General features: G+C 47.6%; 2 protein-coding genes across 8 annotated transcripts in view; one reads left to right on the top strand and one right to left on the bottom strand.

Annotated features, from left to right (window-relative positions):
* Nucleotides 1-13037, top strand: part of USP35 (ubiquitin specific peptidase 35) — a 77426-nt gene extending 64389 nt beyond the window's left edge. For 6 of the 7 annotated variants that reach the window (XM_056794918.1, XM_056794917.1, XM_056794915.1 and 3 more), the window contains 3 exons: nt 1573-1666; nt 2750-2856; nt 3642-9293. In XM_056794918.1, the coding sequence (XP_056650896.1) occupies nt 1573-1666; nt 2750-2856; nt 3642-6522 (3082 nt within the window). In that variant the 3' untranslated portion in view covers nt 6523-9293. Of the gene's footprint in view, nt 1-1572; nt 1667-2749; nt 2857-3641; nt 9294-10088 lie in introns of those variants that run through there. The other variant, XM_056794920.1, reaches the window with a different exon arrangement.
* A 3871-nt stretch (nt 13038-16908) lies between these two features.
* Nucleotides 16909-20520, bottom strand: part of GAB2 (GRB2 associated binding protein 2) — a 241838-nt gene continuing 238226 nt past the window's right edge. The window contains exon 10 of the mRNA XM_001362752.3: nt 16909-19949. Within this exon, the coding sequence (XP_001362789.1) occupies nt 19806-19949 (144 nt within the window). The 3' untranslated portion in view covers nt 16909-19805. The remainder of the gene's footprint in view (nt 19950-20520) is intronic.

Here is a 20520-nt window from a genome sequence, read left to right as displayed (position 1 = left end):
GATGGCTGGGGGCTGAAAGGCTACAGAGAGATCTCAGCAGTAGGGCTGGGCATCCCCTCTTGGGAGCTGTCCAGTTATAGAATGTCAAAACTAAAAAGTCCCTGAGGCTAGAGCCAACTCACATTAGCTCTTGAGAGCCTGTTGTTCAATTTTCATTGTGAGCATTTATACCTCAGAGATCAACAAACACTGCAAAGCAAGGCTGGGTTTGTTGTTTTGTTGCTGATTTGGACTTAAGAAAAGGAATGGTGAAAATGTTAATAATGCAGATTAAACTTAAGTTGTGTTGGGCATACATGTTGTTGTTGTTTTTGTGAGCTGGTTGTTAAACAATTACTAGTGCACCCCTACCTTAATGATTTTCTACTCCCATCCTTTTATTTTGTGCAGGAAGAAACTGAGATCCAGGAAGGGAAAATTCCTTCAGGGGTAGCTAGGTGCCTCAGTGGATTGAGAGCCAGGCCTGAGGATGTGAGGTCCTGAGTCCAATTCTCACCTCAGACACTTCCCAGCTGTGTGACCCTGAGCAAGTCATTTAACCCCCATTGCCTAGCCCTTACCACTCTTCTGCATTGGAACCAAAACACAGAATTGATTCCAAGATGGGAAATAAGAGTTTAACCAAAAAAAAAAGAAAGAAAGAAAATAAAATTCCTTGACCCAAGTTGCCTTACCAAGACTCAGGTGTCCCAGCTCCCAGTCTAGCACTTACTATACCTCCTTACATAGTATCCTCTGAACAACTTAGCATTTTGAGGCATCCATGGTCTCTGGGCACCCTAAATGAGGTGATTCCTTCTTTTTTTTAAGCACCCTACCTTTGACTATGCCCAGTTGGGTGCCTTAAATTGAAGCGTTCTTTTCTTTCAATATCTGAAGGAATTGGATCCTTCGGAATTTCTGTCATTTGAAGGCAATGGAAAGAATCCCCCCCATCAATTGTGTTTTTGAGTTTGAAGAGCTGAATTTCAGCCTTGGCTGAGTCACTTCCCCTCTGCAGCTTTAGCTTTCTTCTCTGCAAAATGAAGAGTTTTGATATACAATCTCTTAAGTCCACTTCCAGCTCCCTCCCAGATCCTGTCCTCTTAATCAGAGAATCCCAGAGCTGGAAGAGACCTTATAAGACATTGTGTTCAATCCTTCTCCTCCAACATCCCCAAAAGGGGTCCCCCCATCTAAGTACTGCTCCCCCCTCTAGTTTTTTTCCTGTAAGATGAGCTCATTAGCCTGGGCAATGGTGCCTGAGGGCCCTTTCCCATGCCAACATTCTACAACGTCCTACCACCTCCAGGGACCAAAGCTTACTACCACGCGGCTCTATTTCTTAGAAAGTTCTCCAGAATCAAAATCTACGTCCGTACAGCTCCCACTTGGTCATTGCTCTGAGTTCTGCACCTGGGGCCAAGCAGAAAGAGTTGAAATCTGTTCATGTGACAGTTCTGGACATTCCTGATGACATTTGTCACGTCTCCCCTGAGTCTTCTCTTCTCCAGGGCATACGTCTGGTCCTTCCTACCTGGTAGGACCTGGTTTGGAGATCTCTTAACTTGTATGTCTCTGGTTTGCTTTGAGCTTTCGACACTGCGTCCTGCATCTGCCCGAGGACAATTCCCAGCCCCTGATGACCAAGTTGCAGTGGCTTTTTGCCTTCCTCGAACACAGCCAGGTGACTATATCTCTCCTACTCACTCCTAAGGGTGTGGGGTGAGAGGGAATGAAAATTCCCATGACAAATATGAATATTTAAGCAAAACAAATTTAGTCGTTGGCCAAATACAAGAACATACAGATCCTTCTGTATTTTAAACCCATCAACTATTTTGTAGAAGGCGGGCATCATGTTTCATCATCATTTTCTCTGACCACCTGTGGTTTATCATTGCTTTAATCTGGCAACTAGGTAGTACAGTGGATAGAGCACTAGGTCTAGAGTCAAAAAAACTCAGCTTCTTGAGTTCAAGTCTGGTGTCAGACACTTCCTGGCTATGTGACCTTGGATAAGTCACGTTACCCTGTTTGCCTCAGTTTCCTCACTTGTAAAATGAGCCGTTCGAGAAGGAAATGGTAAACCATTTCATTATCTCTGCCAGGAAAATTGCAAATGACTGAATAATAGTTGCATTAATCAGATTTCTTAGGTCTTTAAAAGTTGTTTTTCTTTATGATGTTATCATTATATGTTATTCTCCTACTTATACTCATTTCACCCATGGAAGTCTTCCCAGCTTCCTCTTAAATTCTCAATTTTTTCCTTTCCTATGTCACAATAATGTTACATTGTATTCATACTCCAAAGTTTCCCACTTAGTTTGAGCTTTTTGCTGCTACATAAGGAGCCGCTATAAATATTTTATGTTTTGGGTAAGTAATATCCTTTTTTTGTTTCTTTGATATCTTGGCCAACCCTCTCATCTTATAGAGGAGGAAATAGAGGTCCAGGAGGCCAACTCACTTATCCAGAATCCCAATATGAATTAAGTGGCAGAAGCTAGATTTGTACATAAGTCCTCTGACTGCAAACTGGTTCAGCCAGGGTCCAAGTGGCAAAGCCAGGACTTAAACACTAAGTCTTTTGACTTTAAATAATTCAGTGCTCTTTCCACTAGTCTACACTTTCTTCTAAAGATAGCTAAGAGGAAAAGAGGGGATGCAAAGGGCCTGGGTAATGCACAGATTGTCCCCTGGATTATGGGGAGTTGGAAAAATGCAGCTTCACACACCTTCTTTCTTTTATTTTCCCTTCTGCCAGCGGCCCGCTGTCTCCCCGGAGAGCTTCCTGTCTGCTTCTTGGACGCCCTGGTTCAGTCCTGGTGCCCAGCAGGACTGCTCTGAATACCTGAAGTATTTGTTGGATCGGTAAGGGGGCCAGAGGGAGTGTGCCATCCCAGCTTTGTGAGAAGAGTTGCCTGCTGCCATTGTGCTCTAGTTCTCTGAGGAAAAAAACCCAACAACTTCTTTCTGAGCTGGGGAAGGAGTTTATGCTGAAAAGAAAAGGAGTGAGGGTTATGTTATCTAGAGGAAAAGAGCAATGGTAGCCATGTAGACTGAGGTGAGAGTGGGTGAGCACTCCTCTCTGACCAGCGGTTACAGAAAGAGGCGACTGGCCCCCACTGCGGCCGGAGGGTCTTAGTTCAGGGGAAACAACCTGAATTTCAAAATTCCAAGTTCCTAGAACAGCCTCCTGAGATAGGGAACTCTTTCAGAACCAGAGAGAAGCCCCAGTGTATAGGCAAGAGAACGCTTTCAAATAGATTTATCTCAATAGCTCTCCCAATAGTTAGTCCAAGGCTCAGTTAACAAATGTTGGCCAAACGGGAAACCAAGCCTAGGAAATTAGCCTCATACATAGGCTCCTTCCTGAATAGAAGGCAAGTGAGGGAAAGATGCCATAATGCTGCTAATCACTTATCCCAATAATGCTTTAAAGTTGGCAAAGGCTTCACTTAAATCATCTGATTTACTCATCACAACAACCCTGTGAAGTAGGTCCTACATTTATCAACTTGGAACCTATATACAGTATTGTACATATATACATGCTTATACATAAATGTATGTATATATGTGTACAGATACAGTGTCCTGATGGTATCTGTCTTCCTTCTCTGCTCCTTTCCTTCCTCCCTCCAATCCTGCTGCAGATTGCATGAAGAGGAGAAAACAGGGAAGAGGATTTGCCAGAAGCTCAAACAGTCCAGCACACCATCTCCATCAGATGAGCATCCAAACCTAAGCCCAACAGCTGTAGAGAAAATGTTTGGTGGGAAGATTGTGACCCGAATCCGTTGTCTCCGTTGTCTCAATGTTTCCACCAGGGAGGAAGCATTCACGGACCTCTCACTGGCCTTTCCACCCCCTGACCGCCGCCGCCGTCGCCTGGGTTCTGTTATGCTGCCAGTGGAAGATATCAGGGTACAAGGCACCCCATCACCAGCCAAGACCCAGGCCATGGGGAGTGAGGGGTCCCGGAGACAGAGAAAGCACTGTATTGCTGGGGATGCTCTTCCCCCACTGGTAAATATTGAGATCCTTGGATTCCAGGAGCCAGGGGTGCTCAGAGGCAACTGCAGACTAGAGGATGATAAGGAAGAGGAGGAAAAAGATGGGAAAAAGGAAAAAGATGAAGAGAAGGAGGAGAGAATGGGAGAGAAGGTTCAGAAGATGGAAAAGAAAGAGAAAGAAGAGAAGGACAAGGAGCAGGAAGAGGAAGAGAAGATAGAGGGAGAAAAGAGGGAGGAAAAGGAAAATGAAGAGAGAGATCAAAAGAAGATGAAAGAAGAAGTGGAGGAACAAAAAGAAGAGAAAAAAGAGAAAAAGAAGGAAGAAAAAGATATAGGAGAAAAGAGGGGAAAAGAGGAGGAGGTAGAGAAACAGAAGAAAGAAGAGAAGGTTGAGAAAAAGGTGAAAGAGAAAGTGGAGAAAAAGGAGGAAGAGGAAAAGGTGGAGAAAAAGGAGGGGGAACAGGGGATAGAGAAAAACAAGGAAGCAGAACAAAAGAAGGGAGAAGAGAAGGAAATAGAGGGAAAAAAGGAATTAATGCTAAAGAAGGAAGAAGAAAAGTTGGAGAAAAAGAAGGAAGAAAAGGTAGAGAAAAAGAAGGAAGAACCAAAGGAGGTAGAGAAAGAGGAGGAGAAAGAGAAAGAGATGGAGAAAAATGAAATTAAGAAAAAGAAGAAAGAAGAGAAGGAATTGGAGAAAAAGAAGGAAATGGAGCAAAAGAAGGAGGAAGAGAAGATAAAGAAAAAGGAAAAAGAGAAAATGATAGAGAAAAAGAAAGTGGCACAAAAGAAGGATGAAAAGGTAGAGAAAAAGGAGGGAGAGAAGGAGATAGAGAAAAAGAAGGGGGTCATGAAAATGAAGGAAGAGAAGGAGGTAGAGACAAAGAAAGTGGCACCAAAGAAGTATGAAAAATTGGAGAAAAAGGAAGTAGAGAATAAAAAGGAAGTGGAGAGAAAGAAGGCAGAAAAGAAGGAAGTGAAAAAGGAGGAGGAAGAAAAAGAGATGAAGAAAAAGGAGGTAAAGAAGGAAGAGAAGGAAGTGAAACAAAAGGAGGAAGACAAGGTGGAAAAAAAGAAAGAAGAAAAGGAGATGGAGAAAAAAGAGGTGAAGAAGGAAGGAAAGGAAATGGAAAAACAGAAGGAAGTGAAACAAAAGGAGGAAGAGAAGGTTGAGAGAAAGAAGGAAGTAGAGAAAAAGGAGGAAGAGAAAGAGATGGAGAAAAAGGAAATGAAGAAGGAAGAAGAGGAAAAAAAGAAAGAAGTAGAAAAAAAGGAGGAAGAGAAGGTGGAGAGAAAGGAAGAAAAGAAGGAGATGGAGAAAAAGGAGATGAAGGAAGAGAAAGAAGAGAAAGAAGTGAAACAAGAGGGGGAAGAGAAGCTGGAGAAGAAGAAAGAAAAGGAAATGGAGAAAAAGGAGAAAGAGAAGGAAGTAAAGGAAAAGACGGAGAAAAAGGAGGGGGGAAGGGTGGATGAAAAGAAAGAAGAGAAAAAAGAGGAAGAGGAGAAAGAAAGAGAGAAGAAAAAGAAGACAGAGGAAGGTTGCTTAGGCCCAAGGACTGGTGGGAACCAGGGGGTTGCCTGTGGGGAGCAGATGTGTGGCCCTGAGGGCTCTCGTTCCGTCCCAGATCTTCTCAATTACTTTCTGTCTCCAGAGACGTTGACAGCAGAGAATCGCTATCACTGTGAGCACTGTGCCTCGTTGCAGGATGCAGAGAAGGTGGTGGAGCTGAGTGAGGGACCCCGCTACCTCATCCTCACCCTGCTGCGCTTCTCTTTCGACCTAAGGACCATGCGTCGGAAGAAGATCCTGGACAACGTCTCCATTCCCCTGTTCCTTCGGCTTCCCGTGGGGGGTGGCTGCCCCCAGCAGGACCAGGGCCAGGCCTGTGCGGCCTATGACCTTTGCAGTGTCGTGGTGCACTCGGGCATCTCTTCAGAAAGTGGTCATTACTACTGCTATGCCCGCGAGGGAGCGACAGCCAGAGTCAACCCAGCCGGGTCCCCGGGACTCTCGCCTGCTGAAAAGCTATCAGGCCCGGAGAGCCAGTGGTATTTGTTCAATGACACCCGGGTCTCCTTCTCCTCCTTCGAGTCAGTTAGCAATGTCACTTCCTTCTTTCCCAAAGACACAGCTTATGTGCTGTTCTACAGGCAGAGAGCCAGAGAGGGGCTCGCAGCAGAACCCAAGTCACCCAGACCTCACAGTGAACCAACTCTGCACAAAGACTTGATTGAAGCCATATCTAAAGACAACATTCTTTACCTGCAGGTGAGCAGAGCAGGCTCCCCGGCAAGCCCTGCCAAACTCTTTGGGGGGGCCGTCAAACTGATTGGGGGGACCTTCTTTCTTTACTCTCCGAGCTCTAGGGTGCTTATCTGTAAGATGGGAATAATATTATTTATTCTGCTTCCCTCCCAGGGTGGTGATAAGCCCTGTGTAAACCAGTTGGGAGTAGCTTATAACTATTATTGTCCTAATCATATTTATGTCCTTCAGGACATTCCTACTGCCTTGCTATCCTGACCTTATATTGCTTGTATTTGAAGTGAAGCTTGCACAGAAAACACTTGTGCCTCGATTTATGCATCAGTTGTGTACCCCTAAATGGTGTATTTGAATCCATTAAAAAAAATTCCAGGGGGCAACTGGGTGGCTCAATGGATAGAGAGCCAGGCCTAGAGATGGGAGGTCCTGGGTTCAAATTTGACCTCAGTTACTTTCAAGCTGTGTGACCCTAGACATGTTCCTTAACCCCTTGTCTACCCCTTATATTCTTCTGCCTTAGAACTGGTACTTAGTATCAATTCTAAGAGAGATGGTAAGAATTTTTAAAAAAAGAAATACTTTAGTTGGATCTCTTATTTTATAGGTGAGGAAACAGAGGTTTAGGGAGGTTGAATGACTTTCCCAACATCACATCAATAAAGAATAATAGGTGGGGGGGCAGCTGGGTGGCTCAGTGGCTTTGAGAGCCAGACCTAGAGATGGGAGGTCCTAGGTTCAAATCTGGCCTCAGACACTTCCCAGCTGTGTGACCCTGGGCAAGTCACTTAACCCCTGTTGCCTAGCCCTTACCACTCTTCTGCCTTGGAACCAATACACAGCATTGGTTCTAAGATAGAAGGTAAAGGTTTAAAAACCTAATCCCAAAATTGAATGCCTTTAGGGGAAGGAGCTAGTTAGAGTCACACCATGTTCAAGGCAGAAGAGATTTTAGAGCGCTGGGTTAGAACAGAGAACATAAAATGTTAACCCTGGTAGGATTGTAGCGTTCAGCCTTAGCACATTTGGACATAAGATGTCAGAACTGGAAGGGGCCATAGAACCCCATATTAGACGAGACCATAGAGCAGTTAGAAAGCAGAAACAAGACCCCAGAGATCACTGAATTCATTTCCCTTCTTGTTTCCACGATGGAAAGGAGGCGTGGAGGGAGGTGTCATAGAAGCAGGTCATGGCACTGCTCCCACTCAAACCAGGAGGCTTCTGGGCTTCGGAGCCCTCTGGATTTCAGCATCCTCGCTCTTTGGTGGTCTTCCGTCACAAGACCTTTTTGGTGTCCTATTAAACGAACCAACTCAGAGAACATTTCTCCCAGCACAGCGCCTTGCCACGGGGCACAGATACAGAGAGGCGACTGGACTCGGCTCTCTCTACCACTCCCTTTGCAGGGAGACCAAGAACTGGTCAGGGAGCATCCCTCTGTGTTCAGGCGGGTCCACACCTGTCTAGTAAGACAACGTTTTCTATGAAATGGGCCTCGAAGGAAACGAGGCTATTCGACAGATGGAGTTTAGTCTGGGAAAAATTCACCGCTCTAGGTAAGGGAAAGGGTCGGAGACAGTATGAGCAAAAGCCAAGAGAGAGGCAGGAAAAAGCCTCACGTGAACAGGGCATGGAGGGTTCACATGGTGTTCAAAGGGAGCTTGGAGCTAGATTGGGAAGACCCTGAAGGCCAGAGTCTGTGACTTTTTCCTTTAGACAGTGGAGAACCATTGCAACGACGATAGGTTTAGAATCCAGGAATTCAAATAAGTGAGATCTGGGGCCCCAAGTCCAGATCGGAGGAACTTTGGAGCTGGTGGGTTCTTAATCTGGGGTCCATGAGCTTGCTTTTTTTAAATTGATGACTATGTTTTAAAATAATTGATTTCTTTTATAACTCCATCTAATTTATTTTCTGCCTTTAAAAACATTTTGAGATGCGGTTCAGAGGCTTCACCAAATTACCGTGGGGAGTGGGGTCTATGACCCAAAAGAGGTCCCTTTTCTAGTCCAATTCCCTTATTTTACTGTGGAAGAAACTGAGGCCTGTGAAGCTAAGGCTTGATCAGGGTCAGGCAGGTAGTCAGATTAAGCAGGATTTGATCCCCGATCTTTTGACCCCAAATCCATGGCTCTTTCCATCACACCTTTGGACTGACTGGAACCAGACACACCTCCTCAGGAAACATCTTTAGGAAGAACTTTCTGGACCAAACAAGAGGTCACATTATATGACCTCACAGCAAAAATAGACAACACAGGGCTTGTGTCCAAGAAATGTTCAATCTGATACTGCTGGGGGCAGCTAAGTACCTGAGTGGAGAGAGAGCATCAAGAGGTACTGGGTTCAAATTTGAGCTCAGATACTTCCTAGCTGTGTGACCCTGGGCAAGTCACATAACTGCAATTGCTTAGTCCTTATCACTCTTCTGTCTTAGAACTGATATTAAGATGGAAGAAAAAAGTTTTGTTGTTGTTTTTTTTTTAATCTGATACAGCTGGACTCAGGGTTAGGGTAAGGGGATGGGAGAAACCAAAAGAAAAGGAGGAGAGTGAAGACATGGGGAGAGGGAAGGCATCAAAGAGGGCTTCATGGAAGAGGTGGCCCTTGGAAGATGGAGGATAGGGCTGGGATCTTGTGGCTAAGGATGTTACCAGAAGTGCCTACTCTCCTTGGCCCCCAGGCTGCTCTATGGTGTCCCCAATCCTGCGGGCAGGAAGGACAGAAGTCAGGACTGACAGAAAAGCTGGGCTGGATCAACCTGGAATTAGAATGAATTCTATTATTTTGATTTTGAGTTTTGTTTTTTTTTCTGCAACAACTTAAGAGCTGTTCTGGGGGGTATCAGGGCATTCGTATTTTAGAGACCATCTCAAAAGATGAAACATTAGCTAACTGGGTGACTCCGGGAATTGAGAGCCCAACCTGGAGATGGGAGGTCCTGGGTTCAATCTGGCCTCAGACACTTCCCAGCTGTATGACCCTGGGCAAGTCACTTAACCCCAGTTGCTTTGCTCTTACAATTCTTCTTAAAAAACAAAAAGTAACAACAAACCCTTACCTTTTGTCTTATAATCAATCTGTGTATCAGTTCCAAGGCAGAAAATCAGAAAAGGGCTAGGCAACGGGGCCTCCAGACCTGAGTCTATCCATCGAGCCTCCCCCCTTTTCCACCTTGGAACTGATATTTGGTATTGATTCCGTGATAAAGGTTTGTTTGTTTCTAATGAAATGCCCTTTCTGTAACTGTGTGCCTCCCATTCTCTGATTGCCCGAAATCCCACAATTATTTTCCTTGGAGCCAGTTCCTAGCCTTGGGATTAACTAGCTGTGCAACCACGAGTAGCAATCACTTCCCCTCACTGGGTCTTCTAAAAAGTTTTAAAATGTGGGGGTTGAACTAGATAATCTTTAAGACCTCACCCTGCATTAATGTTCTCTAGTTCTATGAAGAGCTAAAACTAAGGTGGGGTGACCAAAGCTTTGTCCCAGGGCACTGATATCTAAGGGATACATAAATCAAACACATGCACTCCAGCAGTAGAAATGCCACTGGAGTTATTAATTCTCCTTTCCATCCAACTGGTTTCATCTTAATGATTTCCTTTGTTATTTTCAAAAAAAATACATTAATTTTTGGATTGCGCGCCCAAGGACACTTTTTAGGCCTTATGCCCCATCACCAGAGCTTCTAGTTATGATTCTAATTCCTTGACAATCACAATTGTCACAATTAGGCGACTTCTTTTTCTTGTGGGGTCATCCTTGACATCCAGTCCTGATCCTGAGCTTCTGTTTTTCTCTCGCCCCTCTCTGTCTCCAGGAGCAAGAAAAGGAGGCCAGGAGCAGATCAGCCTACATCTCCACGCTCCCCAAATCTCCCCCTTGGGGGAGGGACTTTGACGAAGACAAGGATGAGGATGATGAAGGCTCCCCGGGGGGCTGTGACCCTGCAGCTGGAGGCAGTGGCAGCTCCTTCCACAGACTTGTCTTCTAGGGGTCTTGACCCCTACCCTATGCACCCTTCCTGGTCCCCAGCCTGCTCTGTGACACCCCTTCCCTTGCAAGGCCAACTCGGGCCCCCTTTTCCTTAGGACAGTCAGGGCAGGCTCAGAGGTTTCCCCATGCCCTGAGGCCTCCAGTGGAGCAGGGTCCCACCCTCCAATCCAGGAAGCAGACCTGTTCTTCCTCTGCCTAGCTTCCTGGCAGGATGAGGAACAATGGGGCAAAGCGAAGGAGAGGCAGATTTCGGCTCATTCCTAACCATCAGAGCTGTCCCATCCTGAGCAGGCTCCATCTTCATGGGGAGTGAGCTCCTCCTGAGGGAGACATTCAGGCGAAAGGCAGATGACCACGTGTTGGGATTTCTATTCGGGTAGAAGTTGGACTAGATGACCTCTGAAGCCCCTTCAAGCTCTCAGAATCTGTGGCTACCCCTTCCGGGGCGAGAGCGTCCAAGGAGGAGGTCCCGACCCTTTTTTGGAGGGGTAGAAGCAGAGGTTAATGGCTCCGGCCCAGCCTAGGGCCCGTGGGAGTGTGGGCTTCTGGTCAGTTTAAGGAATTGAGCCTTCAGGACTGGACTCGGAGAATATAAGCCGAGTCCACATAAGATCCATTCCAATGCCACAGAAACGCCTATGCTTCCTGTTTCACTGAAGCTCTGGGCTGGCTAATAACAGCTATTTCAGGGTCCTAGAGCAGAAATGCTATTTTGACCGCGTCCGTAGGATGACCAGTCAAAGACAAGTGCTTTCTTTCCCTGATCCTGGTTTATGAAAGTTACCTTCGATTACGGGATTACCCGATCAGGTCTGGGGAGAAGGGACCATCAATGGCCTTCACAGCTCTAACGTTCTGCCATCACGCAGCATTTGCTTCTCTATCTTTCACCCTTGGACTTCCCCATCACTCATCCCCTGACCAGCCACCCTGACCTCCCAGAATCAGGGAGATCATAGGACGGAGGAGGGCGAGCGCGGGTGTCAGCGTAGCCTCTCTTTCCCTCCAGTACATGGGATTGAGGCCCCCTACCCCACCCCACTCCACCAAGGGTTCCACGGAGAGATCTTGGGGTGTCCGTGAGCTTGGGTGGGGGAAAATGACCTCGTTATTTGCATTCAACACTGAATTTAGCTTTTCCTTCAGTTTAAGCATGGGTTGTGGGAAAGGGGGAGGAGTATCTTCTTAGAGGATTCACCAGATGGCGGAAGGGATCCGTGTCGCCATAAAGGTTCAACCCCTCTCTCCTCATATGCTCAACAGATCACTCATTTTCACTGGCTTATTCACTCCACAGGCCTCCGAGGAATGGCCTCATGACAAGTCGGGGGATCATTAGAGAACAATCAGATGGAGAGCTAGAAAAGAACTCATCGACTCTAACCCCTGTATTTTACAAATGTGGAAACCGAGGTCCAAGAAGGAAAACAACTTGTTCAAGCTCACATCGCAGCCAGGATTCTTCCCCAGTTTTTGCTAGATGCATGCACAGGATCATGGAACCAGGAATCCCAAGTGGCCTTGCCTACTCCTCTCAGTAGCCCTTCTCTAGGACAGGGGAGACTCCCCCTGGGCCTGATGTGGCCCATTTACCCACGATTGCAGTTTGTTTTGCTAGGAAAGAGACTGGTGCAGCTGTTTTGCAGCTGTGAGAGTAGCGGTAACCCAGCAAACGGTTCTGTTCAGGATGTGGTGGTTATGTTTCTGTAATGTTTACACATCCATTAGGCCAGGGGACGTTAAAGCTGGAAGGGACCCTGGAGGTGACTGTGGTCCTACGAGAGTCCAATCTTGTTTTTACAAATGAGCTCAAGGCCACCAAAGGAGAGTGACTCTCCCAGGGAAGAGCAGGACTGGAATTCACACCCAGATCCTCTGGCCCAGCCTTCTTTTCACTAGACCATGCAACCCATAGTTTATCCATACAATACCCTAGGGAGATTGGTGGTGTATTTGATTCCCTTTTTAAAGATGAGGAAACTGAGGCTCAGAAAGGCTTGATCTGGGAGCGGCCCCTACCAGCTTGCTATGGTGCCTTGCTATGTTTGTCCACGTGACGATCTTTTGTCTTTTTTTTTAATTGGGGAGGGGGGGGGCATTTTATATTACCAGCCTCATATGTTGTATGCAGGGACTCGGGGGGTCTTGCCCATATGGGACGTTGGTCCTCAGTGGCCTTATCTCCCAGCCTCAGGGGGTTGTCCTGGGGAAAGCCTGAGCTGCCACCATCAGTCATTAGTGGAGTAGTAAGGGGCTCTGGGGGACGCCATGGCACTCTTGCTACCCAGGAGGCGGAGGCTGGTGGATTGCTTGAGCTTGGGAGTTCTGAGACGCACGAGGGATAAAGCTGAACAGGTGCCACCAATGTAGTGAGGTCTGTCCCACCAGGTTGCCCAAGAAGCGAATGGACTCGGGTCAGACGTGTACAGATTACCGGCGAGGTTCAGCCCTTTACAGTGGACCCCGTCAGACTAACACACTGCAGCCCGAGAAATGTCATCCAGGGGGGCTTTAGTGGAGAGGCCTCAGGCCCAGGAAGCTTTCCTTTGGTTGGCTTGTTCGAGATAAAAGTGAATGGGGAAGGTTCAGAGCTAGAGTAACCACAGGGGAAGGGAGAGGCCCTGGGGGAAAGGGTGGCATCCTCTCTGGATGGGACAAGGACAAGCTTTGGATTCTCTCCCCCTCAGCTCCCAATCTCGGGTTGTCTAAAACCCCATCTTTGGCTTTGCTTTCCCAAGGACGGTGATGCATAAGAATAAAGCCATGATTTCAATGCAGTGTGGCAGCTGTTGTTCCCAAGTGGACTCACCAGGCAGGTACCCTTTACTATGGAGGGGTGCTGTCCCAAGGTGAAACGGGCTCATTCAATAAGCCCAAAGGTCCGAGGTGTGTGGGGGGGACCTTATGCTCGAGACGAGGATGCTTTAAGAAGTCCCTGCTCTCAAGCAGCTTCTGTTCCATGGAAAGGGGAGGCAGGTGGGACATGTACACCGGTTTAGTGGGAGGGAGAGAAAAGGAGCCGAGGGTCCAGATGCTTTAGCGGGAGTTTTGGCCGGGGTCAGAGAAGGCTTCACTTATTGAGATGATCAATAAGTTCTTGGTTGGTTCTGAGGGTGAAGTAGGTGGTCTCCAAGCTTCACAGGAGTCAAAGCTGGAAGGGGCCTCCCGGCTCCACTAGCCCAAGCCCTTCTTTTTACTGAGGAGAAAAGGGGCTCAGCAGGAATAACTTCTCCAAGGCTACACTTCCACCCTAGTAGTGGAGTTGCATTTGCGCCCAGTTTTGAGATCTGTTGGGTCCATGACTTTCCTTTCTCTTTCTCATTCTTGAGTGGCCTGGAAGAAGCCTGCAGCCTGACCACCTGGAGCTGGCATTTGGGCCAGACTCAAAACCCCAATGCTCTTCTGACACCGCACCGCCCCCCCCCCCCCATGAAAACCATCATTAGGAGGCAAAATATATCCACTTCTCAACCTTCCCTTCCCCCCACCCCACAATCCATCCGAGAAGGAATGGTGGAATCCCTCCCAGGCTGGGGCCTGGGCCTGTCAGACTATATATAAACAGTCCAGAGGCTCAGGATAATTGCTAGTCTTCATCCTCTTCCTTATCCCCTGGAGCTGAGGAAATACTAAGGATTTAAACCTGGGAAGGTTTCCAGGTGGAAGCTCCTCTTTCTTCTGCCTCCAAGCCAGGCCATAGACTGTCCCCAGGGGGAGGTGGGGAGATACTGGGGAGCAGAGGGTTCAAGGATGAGGCAGCCTCCCAGGTAGCCCTCTTCAGTGAAAGACAAGTACGAGCCATCTTGGAGTTAAAATTCCTGGCTCTGACATGTGGGGACAGTGGGATGTTATCTCCTCTTCCCTGAGTCTCAGTTTTGTCTGTAAAATGGAGATACCATTTGCATTCTCGACTTCAACTGTTTTTTTGGGGGGAAAGTACCTTGTAAGCCATAAATCATTATAGTAATGAGGACTTACTTAACAGCGATCCAGAGAGATTCCACACAGTTGAACTGAGACAAAGTGAGAAGGAAGAAGGAGGGAGATAAGGAAAAGAAAGGAGAAGATGGGAGATCTGAGAGATCTCCCATAAAGGAGAGGAATTCAGCATGGTAACAACCAAGCTTTGGCCAGGGATGGAGCCTAGACCAACATCCATCTGCAGAATAGAAAATACACTGGGCTGGCTTTGCAAAGTTCATTTCTGCCTCACAGTGACCAGTCAAGTCACTTTGATAAGCCTCAGGTTCCCTATCTAAAGAATGGAAATTATCAACTCTGAACTGAATATACCACATTGGATGGCAGGGAGTATATAGTCCATTGGACAGGAAATAGGATGCAGTAAAAAATAAAACTGTGTTTAAATCTCAGGACCCAAGAGTCCGAATCCCAGCTCTGCCACCATGACCGAGTGACTTAGCCTCTTTCGGCCTCCGTTTCCTCATCTGTAAAATGAGGGGGTTGATCAGATGACCTCTTAAGTTCCCTTTCTAGCTCTCTGCCCATGACCCTGTGATCTACATGTTAGGCAGCAATACTAGAGTGGGTTCATGTCCTAGTTGTGTGTCTTCTAGCAAATCACCTCATCTCTCTCTGAACCACGGAGATGAGACTCGCACTGCCTACCTCCCAAGGTCTTTGTGTGAACCTTAAAGCATGAGAAAAATATGAGTCGTGAATGTTATTCCGTGGCGGCGACTGGCTCCTCCATCCAACCATTCTGATTAGACACAGACAGACTCGGTGAATCAGATTTCTCTCCGCCTTTATTCTTGCCCTGCTCTCCATGGCAGTTAACAAGGGGATTCACCTTCACTGGGCCTGTACCATATTTCATCAACATCAGAAACATTAGCTACGTTAAACCCATCCCCACCCTCCGCCCCCTCCCACTCCCAACCTCAAGACCTACTTACAGGATAAATACATGTTACAAAGGCTGCTTCTTCATCTTCTTTTAAAGGAAAAGAATAAATTAATAACTTAGGCCACTGGCCACCAACAGCGATCTGAGGAAACGTGTCCATTTTCAACAGTTAACATCTCAGGTACACAGTGCACGATAATCCATTTCTCCTCCTTTGGGAGGGGGACTTGGGGGAGAGTTTCCCACAAAGACTACTCTCCCTCCCTTTCCCCTTGCACCCAGGAAATGGTTTTAAGTTTCGAGACACAGACACCAACATTAGAGACAAGAGCACAGCACTGGGTATTCCCTTGTGGGGCAGGCTTGCAGATTTCTCTGCAACTACCCCTCATCCCCACCCCAAGACAGAAGTTTGGCCTCCTGCCTTTCCAGATCTCTTGGGTTCTTCCTGCTTGTTGCAGAATCTAAGAATGTCAGCAGAGCCGGACAGGAGCTAAGAGGATCATCTAGTCAACCGGAGGGCGAAAAGGACCTTTATTCCTTCTGTTGGCCTAGGCTTGAGGGATCGTTGTTATTCTCCATCACCCTGAGTAGGTGGAGGGGGGGGTGGTTCCTCGACTCCCACCCTTTGCCCATTTTTCCATTACTCTGTCTTGGCCTTCAGGGGCTGTAACTGGTGTATCGGCAGCTCAGGACCACGGTTCTCCATTAACATATACACCCTCCCCTGCTGCAAAACATATAGCTATTACTCCATTACAAACAACACCTCCTAGGGAGACAGGTGCAAGGAAGATGCCTCCCTTTCCCTACTATTTTGCAGGAAAAAAAAAATGGCCTCTTCTAACTCCAATTATTGAGCTGGCATTGAGCTGGACAGTAACATTTGTCCGTCATTCTGTCAAGCAAGACCCAAAGACCAAACGCTGGCTCTCATTCTGTGTATTTGTGGGCGAATTATAGTTCTAGAGCTTCAAATCTGGCAGGTGTGGGAATGTTGCTGAAATCAGGAAAGAAAGAAGACTCATTTGCCAAGCCAAGATTTGAGTGGTTCTTGGGCCACCAACCCAGCTGGGGCCCAACTAAGCAAAATACTGTCCCCAGCTGTTTCCTGATGTTCCTTAGCTCTTAGCTTTTTTGGGTGGGGAGTGGGAAGAAAAATGTTCTTCCCCATGGTAGGCTGAGGGCCTTGGGACTTCCTGCTCTTTGTTGTTCTTTGGTGCTTAGAGTCAAAACAGGTGCTTCTAGGAGAGTGTGAACACTGCCTGCTGTGCAGCATGGATGAAACAACTGGTCTCTGGTCCCTGGCTAGCTTCCCTCTCCTTAGCACCAGGAGAACCCATGCCTTTAACACAAAATGTTAGGGTTGGGAGAATCTCAGGCCCCAAATGGAAGAACCAGAAGGGCCTCAGGCCACCCACTCTGACTCCCCTGTTTTCCTGGTTTTCTCATTGAGGGTACTCTCAAAGTAGGTCCCAGGCAGGGTTTAGAGGACACCATGTTTTATTATGTTCAGAGCCAAGCCGCCACCAGAACATGGTATCAATGGCTAACATCTTGGCCATTTTTTTTGTTGTCATGTTAAAATGATTTGGAAAGGGGAAAAAAATTGGCTGTTGTTTCTTAGTGTTATGATGCATTAGTTTTTCTTCCTTCCTTCCTTCCTTCCTTCCTTCCTTCCTTCCTTCCTTCCTTCCTTCCTTCCTTCCTTCCTTCCTTCCTTTCTTCCTTCCTTTCCTTCCTTTCTTTCCTTCCTTCCTTTCTTCTTTCCTTCTTTTCTTTCTTTCTCCCTTATCTTCCATCTTAGAATCAATACTGTATTCTGGTTCCAAGCCAGAAGAGAAGGGCTAGGCAATTGAGGTAAAGTGACTTGCCCAGGATCTCACAGCTAGGAAGTATCTGAGGCCAGATTTGAATACAGGACCTTACCCAGTCTCTAAGGCTGGCTTTTAATACACTGAGCCACCTAGCTGCCCCCATGATGCAGATTCTGCTTTCTTCTCCAAGGGGCTGGTTCCTCAGTCTCTCTCATTTTTTACAAAATTCATGAGCTAAAAGCAAGAAAGGTGCCCTTCCTTGCCCCTAGTCTGGCATTATAAGATGCTCCCTCAATGCTCCCAGTCTGGCATTATAAGAGTCCCCCTCATTGAGGGAAAGGAGTAATCTAGAGGTAATAGGCCATAACTTGGCCACCCAGAATCATTTCGGCTTCAACCCTAGTCCAATGAGGTAGGTTGCTATTACCCCATTTTCATGATGGGGAAACTGAGGCACAGAAGGATGATGTTTACTTGATCTAAGGACCTAAGCCTCGAAGGTATGTCCCAGACTAGCTAGTACCCTTGGTATTGGGCATCTCCGAGGTTTGGGGTGTCATGCTCCCCTATTTTCCCACCCTTTTCCTTGATGAGTTTTGGGCTTTCCCCATTTCTTAATCTCCTGGCCAAGAGGGCTGAGGGAGTGAGAGAGAAGAAGTGAGGTTGAACAGATAATTCTTTCTGTTCAGAAAAAGTCTGGGAGCAATTGGGCTACTCCTCTAGAGTCTTGAAAGAGACAGCAGCATGGGATAGAGTGAAGAGGACTGCATTGGGCTTGAGTCTCAATACTACTACTACTACTACTCCTACTGCTGCTACTACTACTACTACTACTACTACTACTACTGCTGCTACTGCTACTGCTACTACTACTACTACTACTGCTGCTACTGCTACTGCTACTGCTACTGCTACTGCTACTGCTACTGCTACTGCTACCACCACCACCACCACCACCACCACCACCACCTCAAGCCAAATGTTTACGTTCTCTAGGCCTCAGTTTCCCCATCTTTGAAATGAGGAAATTGGACTAGATAGTCTCCAAGGTCCCTTCCAGCTATAAGTCCGATGGAAATGACCAGTAACAATACCACCAGGCAAATCTTAGGACCTGCCCTACCATGGGGAGGCAGCCCACACGGGTCTTCTCTGCCTCCTTCCAACCCAGTCCCTGGAGCATGCTGTACATCTGTGCAGCATCCTTAGTCCCTCAGGTTTTCCATTCTTTGACATGTGCCTGTCCCTTCCAAAAGACTGGTGCCCTCCTCTTGCCCCCAAAAATGAAATCTGGGCTTGGCTTTAAGGATTTGTGCCTTCTCCGAGTAGGGACCAAGGAAGACGTCCAAGGTGACCCTGGAAGAGAGGCCAGCCAAACCTCAGAGCCCACCTGTACAGAACTAGTCCTACAAACACGGCATCTCCCTAATGTACACAACATCAGTCCTATCTACATTTCCCCTTCTCCACGTGACATTCACTGGCCCTCTCCCCACGCATTCAGCACCATCCCTCTCCCTTGCTGCATTTCTTCCATCCTCTCCTCAATGAATTTCTCTCTCACACACACAATATCAACAAATGCACAACAGGTGCATTACCCCTGGACACATGACATTACCCTCTTCTGAGCTACGTTTCAGCCACGTGCATTGCACGGATAAACTCCCATAAAGCATCATTTAGATTCTTCATTGACCTTCCAAAAGCCTTCTCTTCTATTACCTCCCGCCTTCACACATTTCACCAGCCTCAGTCCCTCCATACATTGTTCCTCCTGTGGACGATGTTCCAGTGGGAGTCCAGTTCCCCTCTAACACCAGGTGTCTCTAAGCCCTGTGGTTCCCCTTTCCTGGCTTGGAAAAACCTTTGTCTCTCCTCTAGGGTATCCCCTCCATCCCCCCAGAATCCCAGCATCCAAAGTCTAAAGGAACATCTTTTACTCTAGCCCCCAAGGTGTCTATGGGCATCCCTTCTGCTAAGCAGCAGGTGCTCTCTCAGCAAGGCCCTCTGGGCACACTTATCAAGCGCCCAGGCCCACAGTTTCAGTGTCCAGAGGTTCAATGTCCACAGCTCCCAAGTGCTCAATATCCTGGTCTTGGTTCCTCTTGGTCTACTGTGTTTCACTCCATCGTGGGCAGCTGAAAACAATGGGGCATTGCAGATGGGAGGCATCTCCTGATCCCTGGTGCTGGGATGTCCCCACTTTGCCTCAGGACCTGTCCTTGACCACTGTGGCTTCTAGGGGTTACCCACACAGATCACCAAGAGAGCCAACTCCAACTAAGACTGCCCTGTTCCTCCCCATTGGGAACTATGCTCCCTTGCTGAAACCTATGGAGAGAGACTGGTAGAGGCTCTTAAAACACATGAGCTCAGGGCTGAGAGAAGTGGGCCAGAAATCTGAGAGGTTGGAAGTGAGGGAGCAGGAGCCTCTGGGACACAGAGTGAGTTGGGGGCTCCGAGTTCTGGATCCCAGGGAGGACAGCCAAGCCTGGCTCAGAGGAGGATGCCCAGGGCTAGGGAGTAGAGGCAGCTGCAGAGACTTCTCAGCAAATGCTTGGAAGGGAGAAAGGCAGGAAAGGTGGGTTTTGGGCATTCTCAGCATTGCTCGAAGGAATGGTCCTGAGCTGGTGCCCAAAGGCCAGAGGAAGAGAGCCCTGCCCAGCCCCAGGATGGGGAAGCTCTGTAAAACACTTCCTCCCCCATGGGGAGGCCTCAGACTACTGAGAGTCTAGAAGGCTGGGCCCATGGAGCAGCCCAGTAACCCTAGGGAGGAAGTGGAGAAGGGGAGGCAGGAAGAAGTTGGCTACAGGAAGATCCCCTTCCCCAGGTCCAGGGCCTGCCTTGACCTTCACAGCTTGCCCCCCTTGCTGGGCTCTGAGGATTGCCGGACGTCTGTCCACTCCTGCATGGTATTCTGCAAGGCCTGGGTCTTTTCCTTATCCACTTGCACGTAATCCACTTTCTCATCTGATGTGATGGATGATGTGGATGGCTGTGGAACAAAAGCAGAGGCAGCATGAGTCCCGGGGGTTTGCCTTTGTCCTTCCACCAAAAGCACAAGCTTCTCGCTTATTTTCCTGAGCAGATACACTCTACTCTACAAGTTATTTCAGAGATGCAAAGAACTCCTAATGAAGAAAGAAGGAAACTACCAGTGCAGGGTCAATATCTTCTCTGCAACTTAGGGTCTTGGAAAGTTGCCTTGGTCACTGAAGAGTTAAATGACTTGCCCAGGGTCACACAGCTATGGTGAATCATAGGTGGAATCTGAACCCCTCTCTGAGGCTGGCTTTCTTTCTACTACTCCATGGCTGCATCTGTTGGCTTCCATTGCCATGGAAGCTCATGCCTCTCTCTGGGCCAGGACACAGGTGGAATTAGGGAGGCGTGAATAAACTAACCTCCCACCCTCATCCCCAAGGACTGCTGTCAGCCAGGAAGTTATGATGCAGACTCAGGGCAGGTGGGATGAATGTCACCCCCAGTTGTGAGTTCTTTGGGCAAGAAAAATATAAAATCAATTTTTAGGATGTGGGCAGAGAGCTCCTGAGAGACTCCAAATA

The sequence above is a fragment of the Monodelphis domestica genome, chromosome 4, assembly GCF_027887165.1.
Source record: "Monodelphis domestica isolate mMonDom1 chromosome 4, mMonDom1.pri, whole genome shotgun sequence".
In the NCBI taxonomy this organism is placed as follows: domain Eukaryota; kingdom Metazoa; phylum Chordata; class Mammalia; order Didelphimorphia; family Didelphidae; genus Monodelphis; species Monodelphis domestica.
The sequence above is the reverse complement of the archived record's forward strand: the minus strand, read 5'-3'. Positions and strand labels throughout refer to the sequence as shown.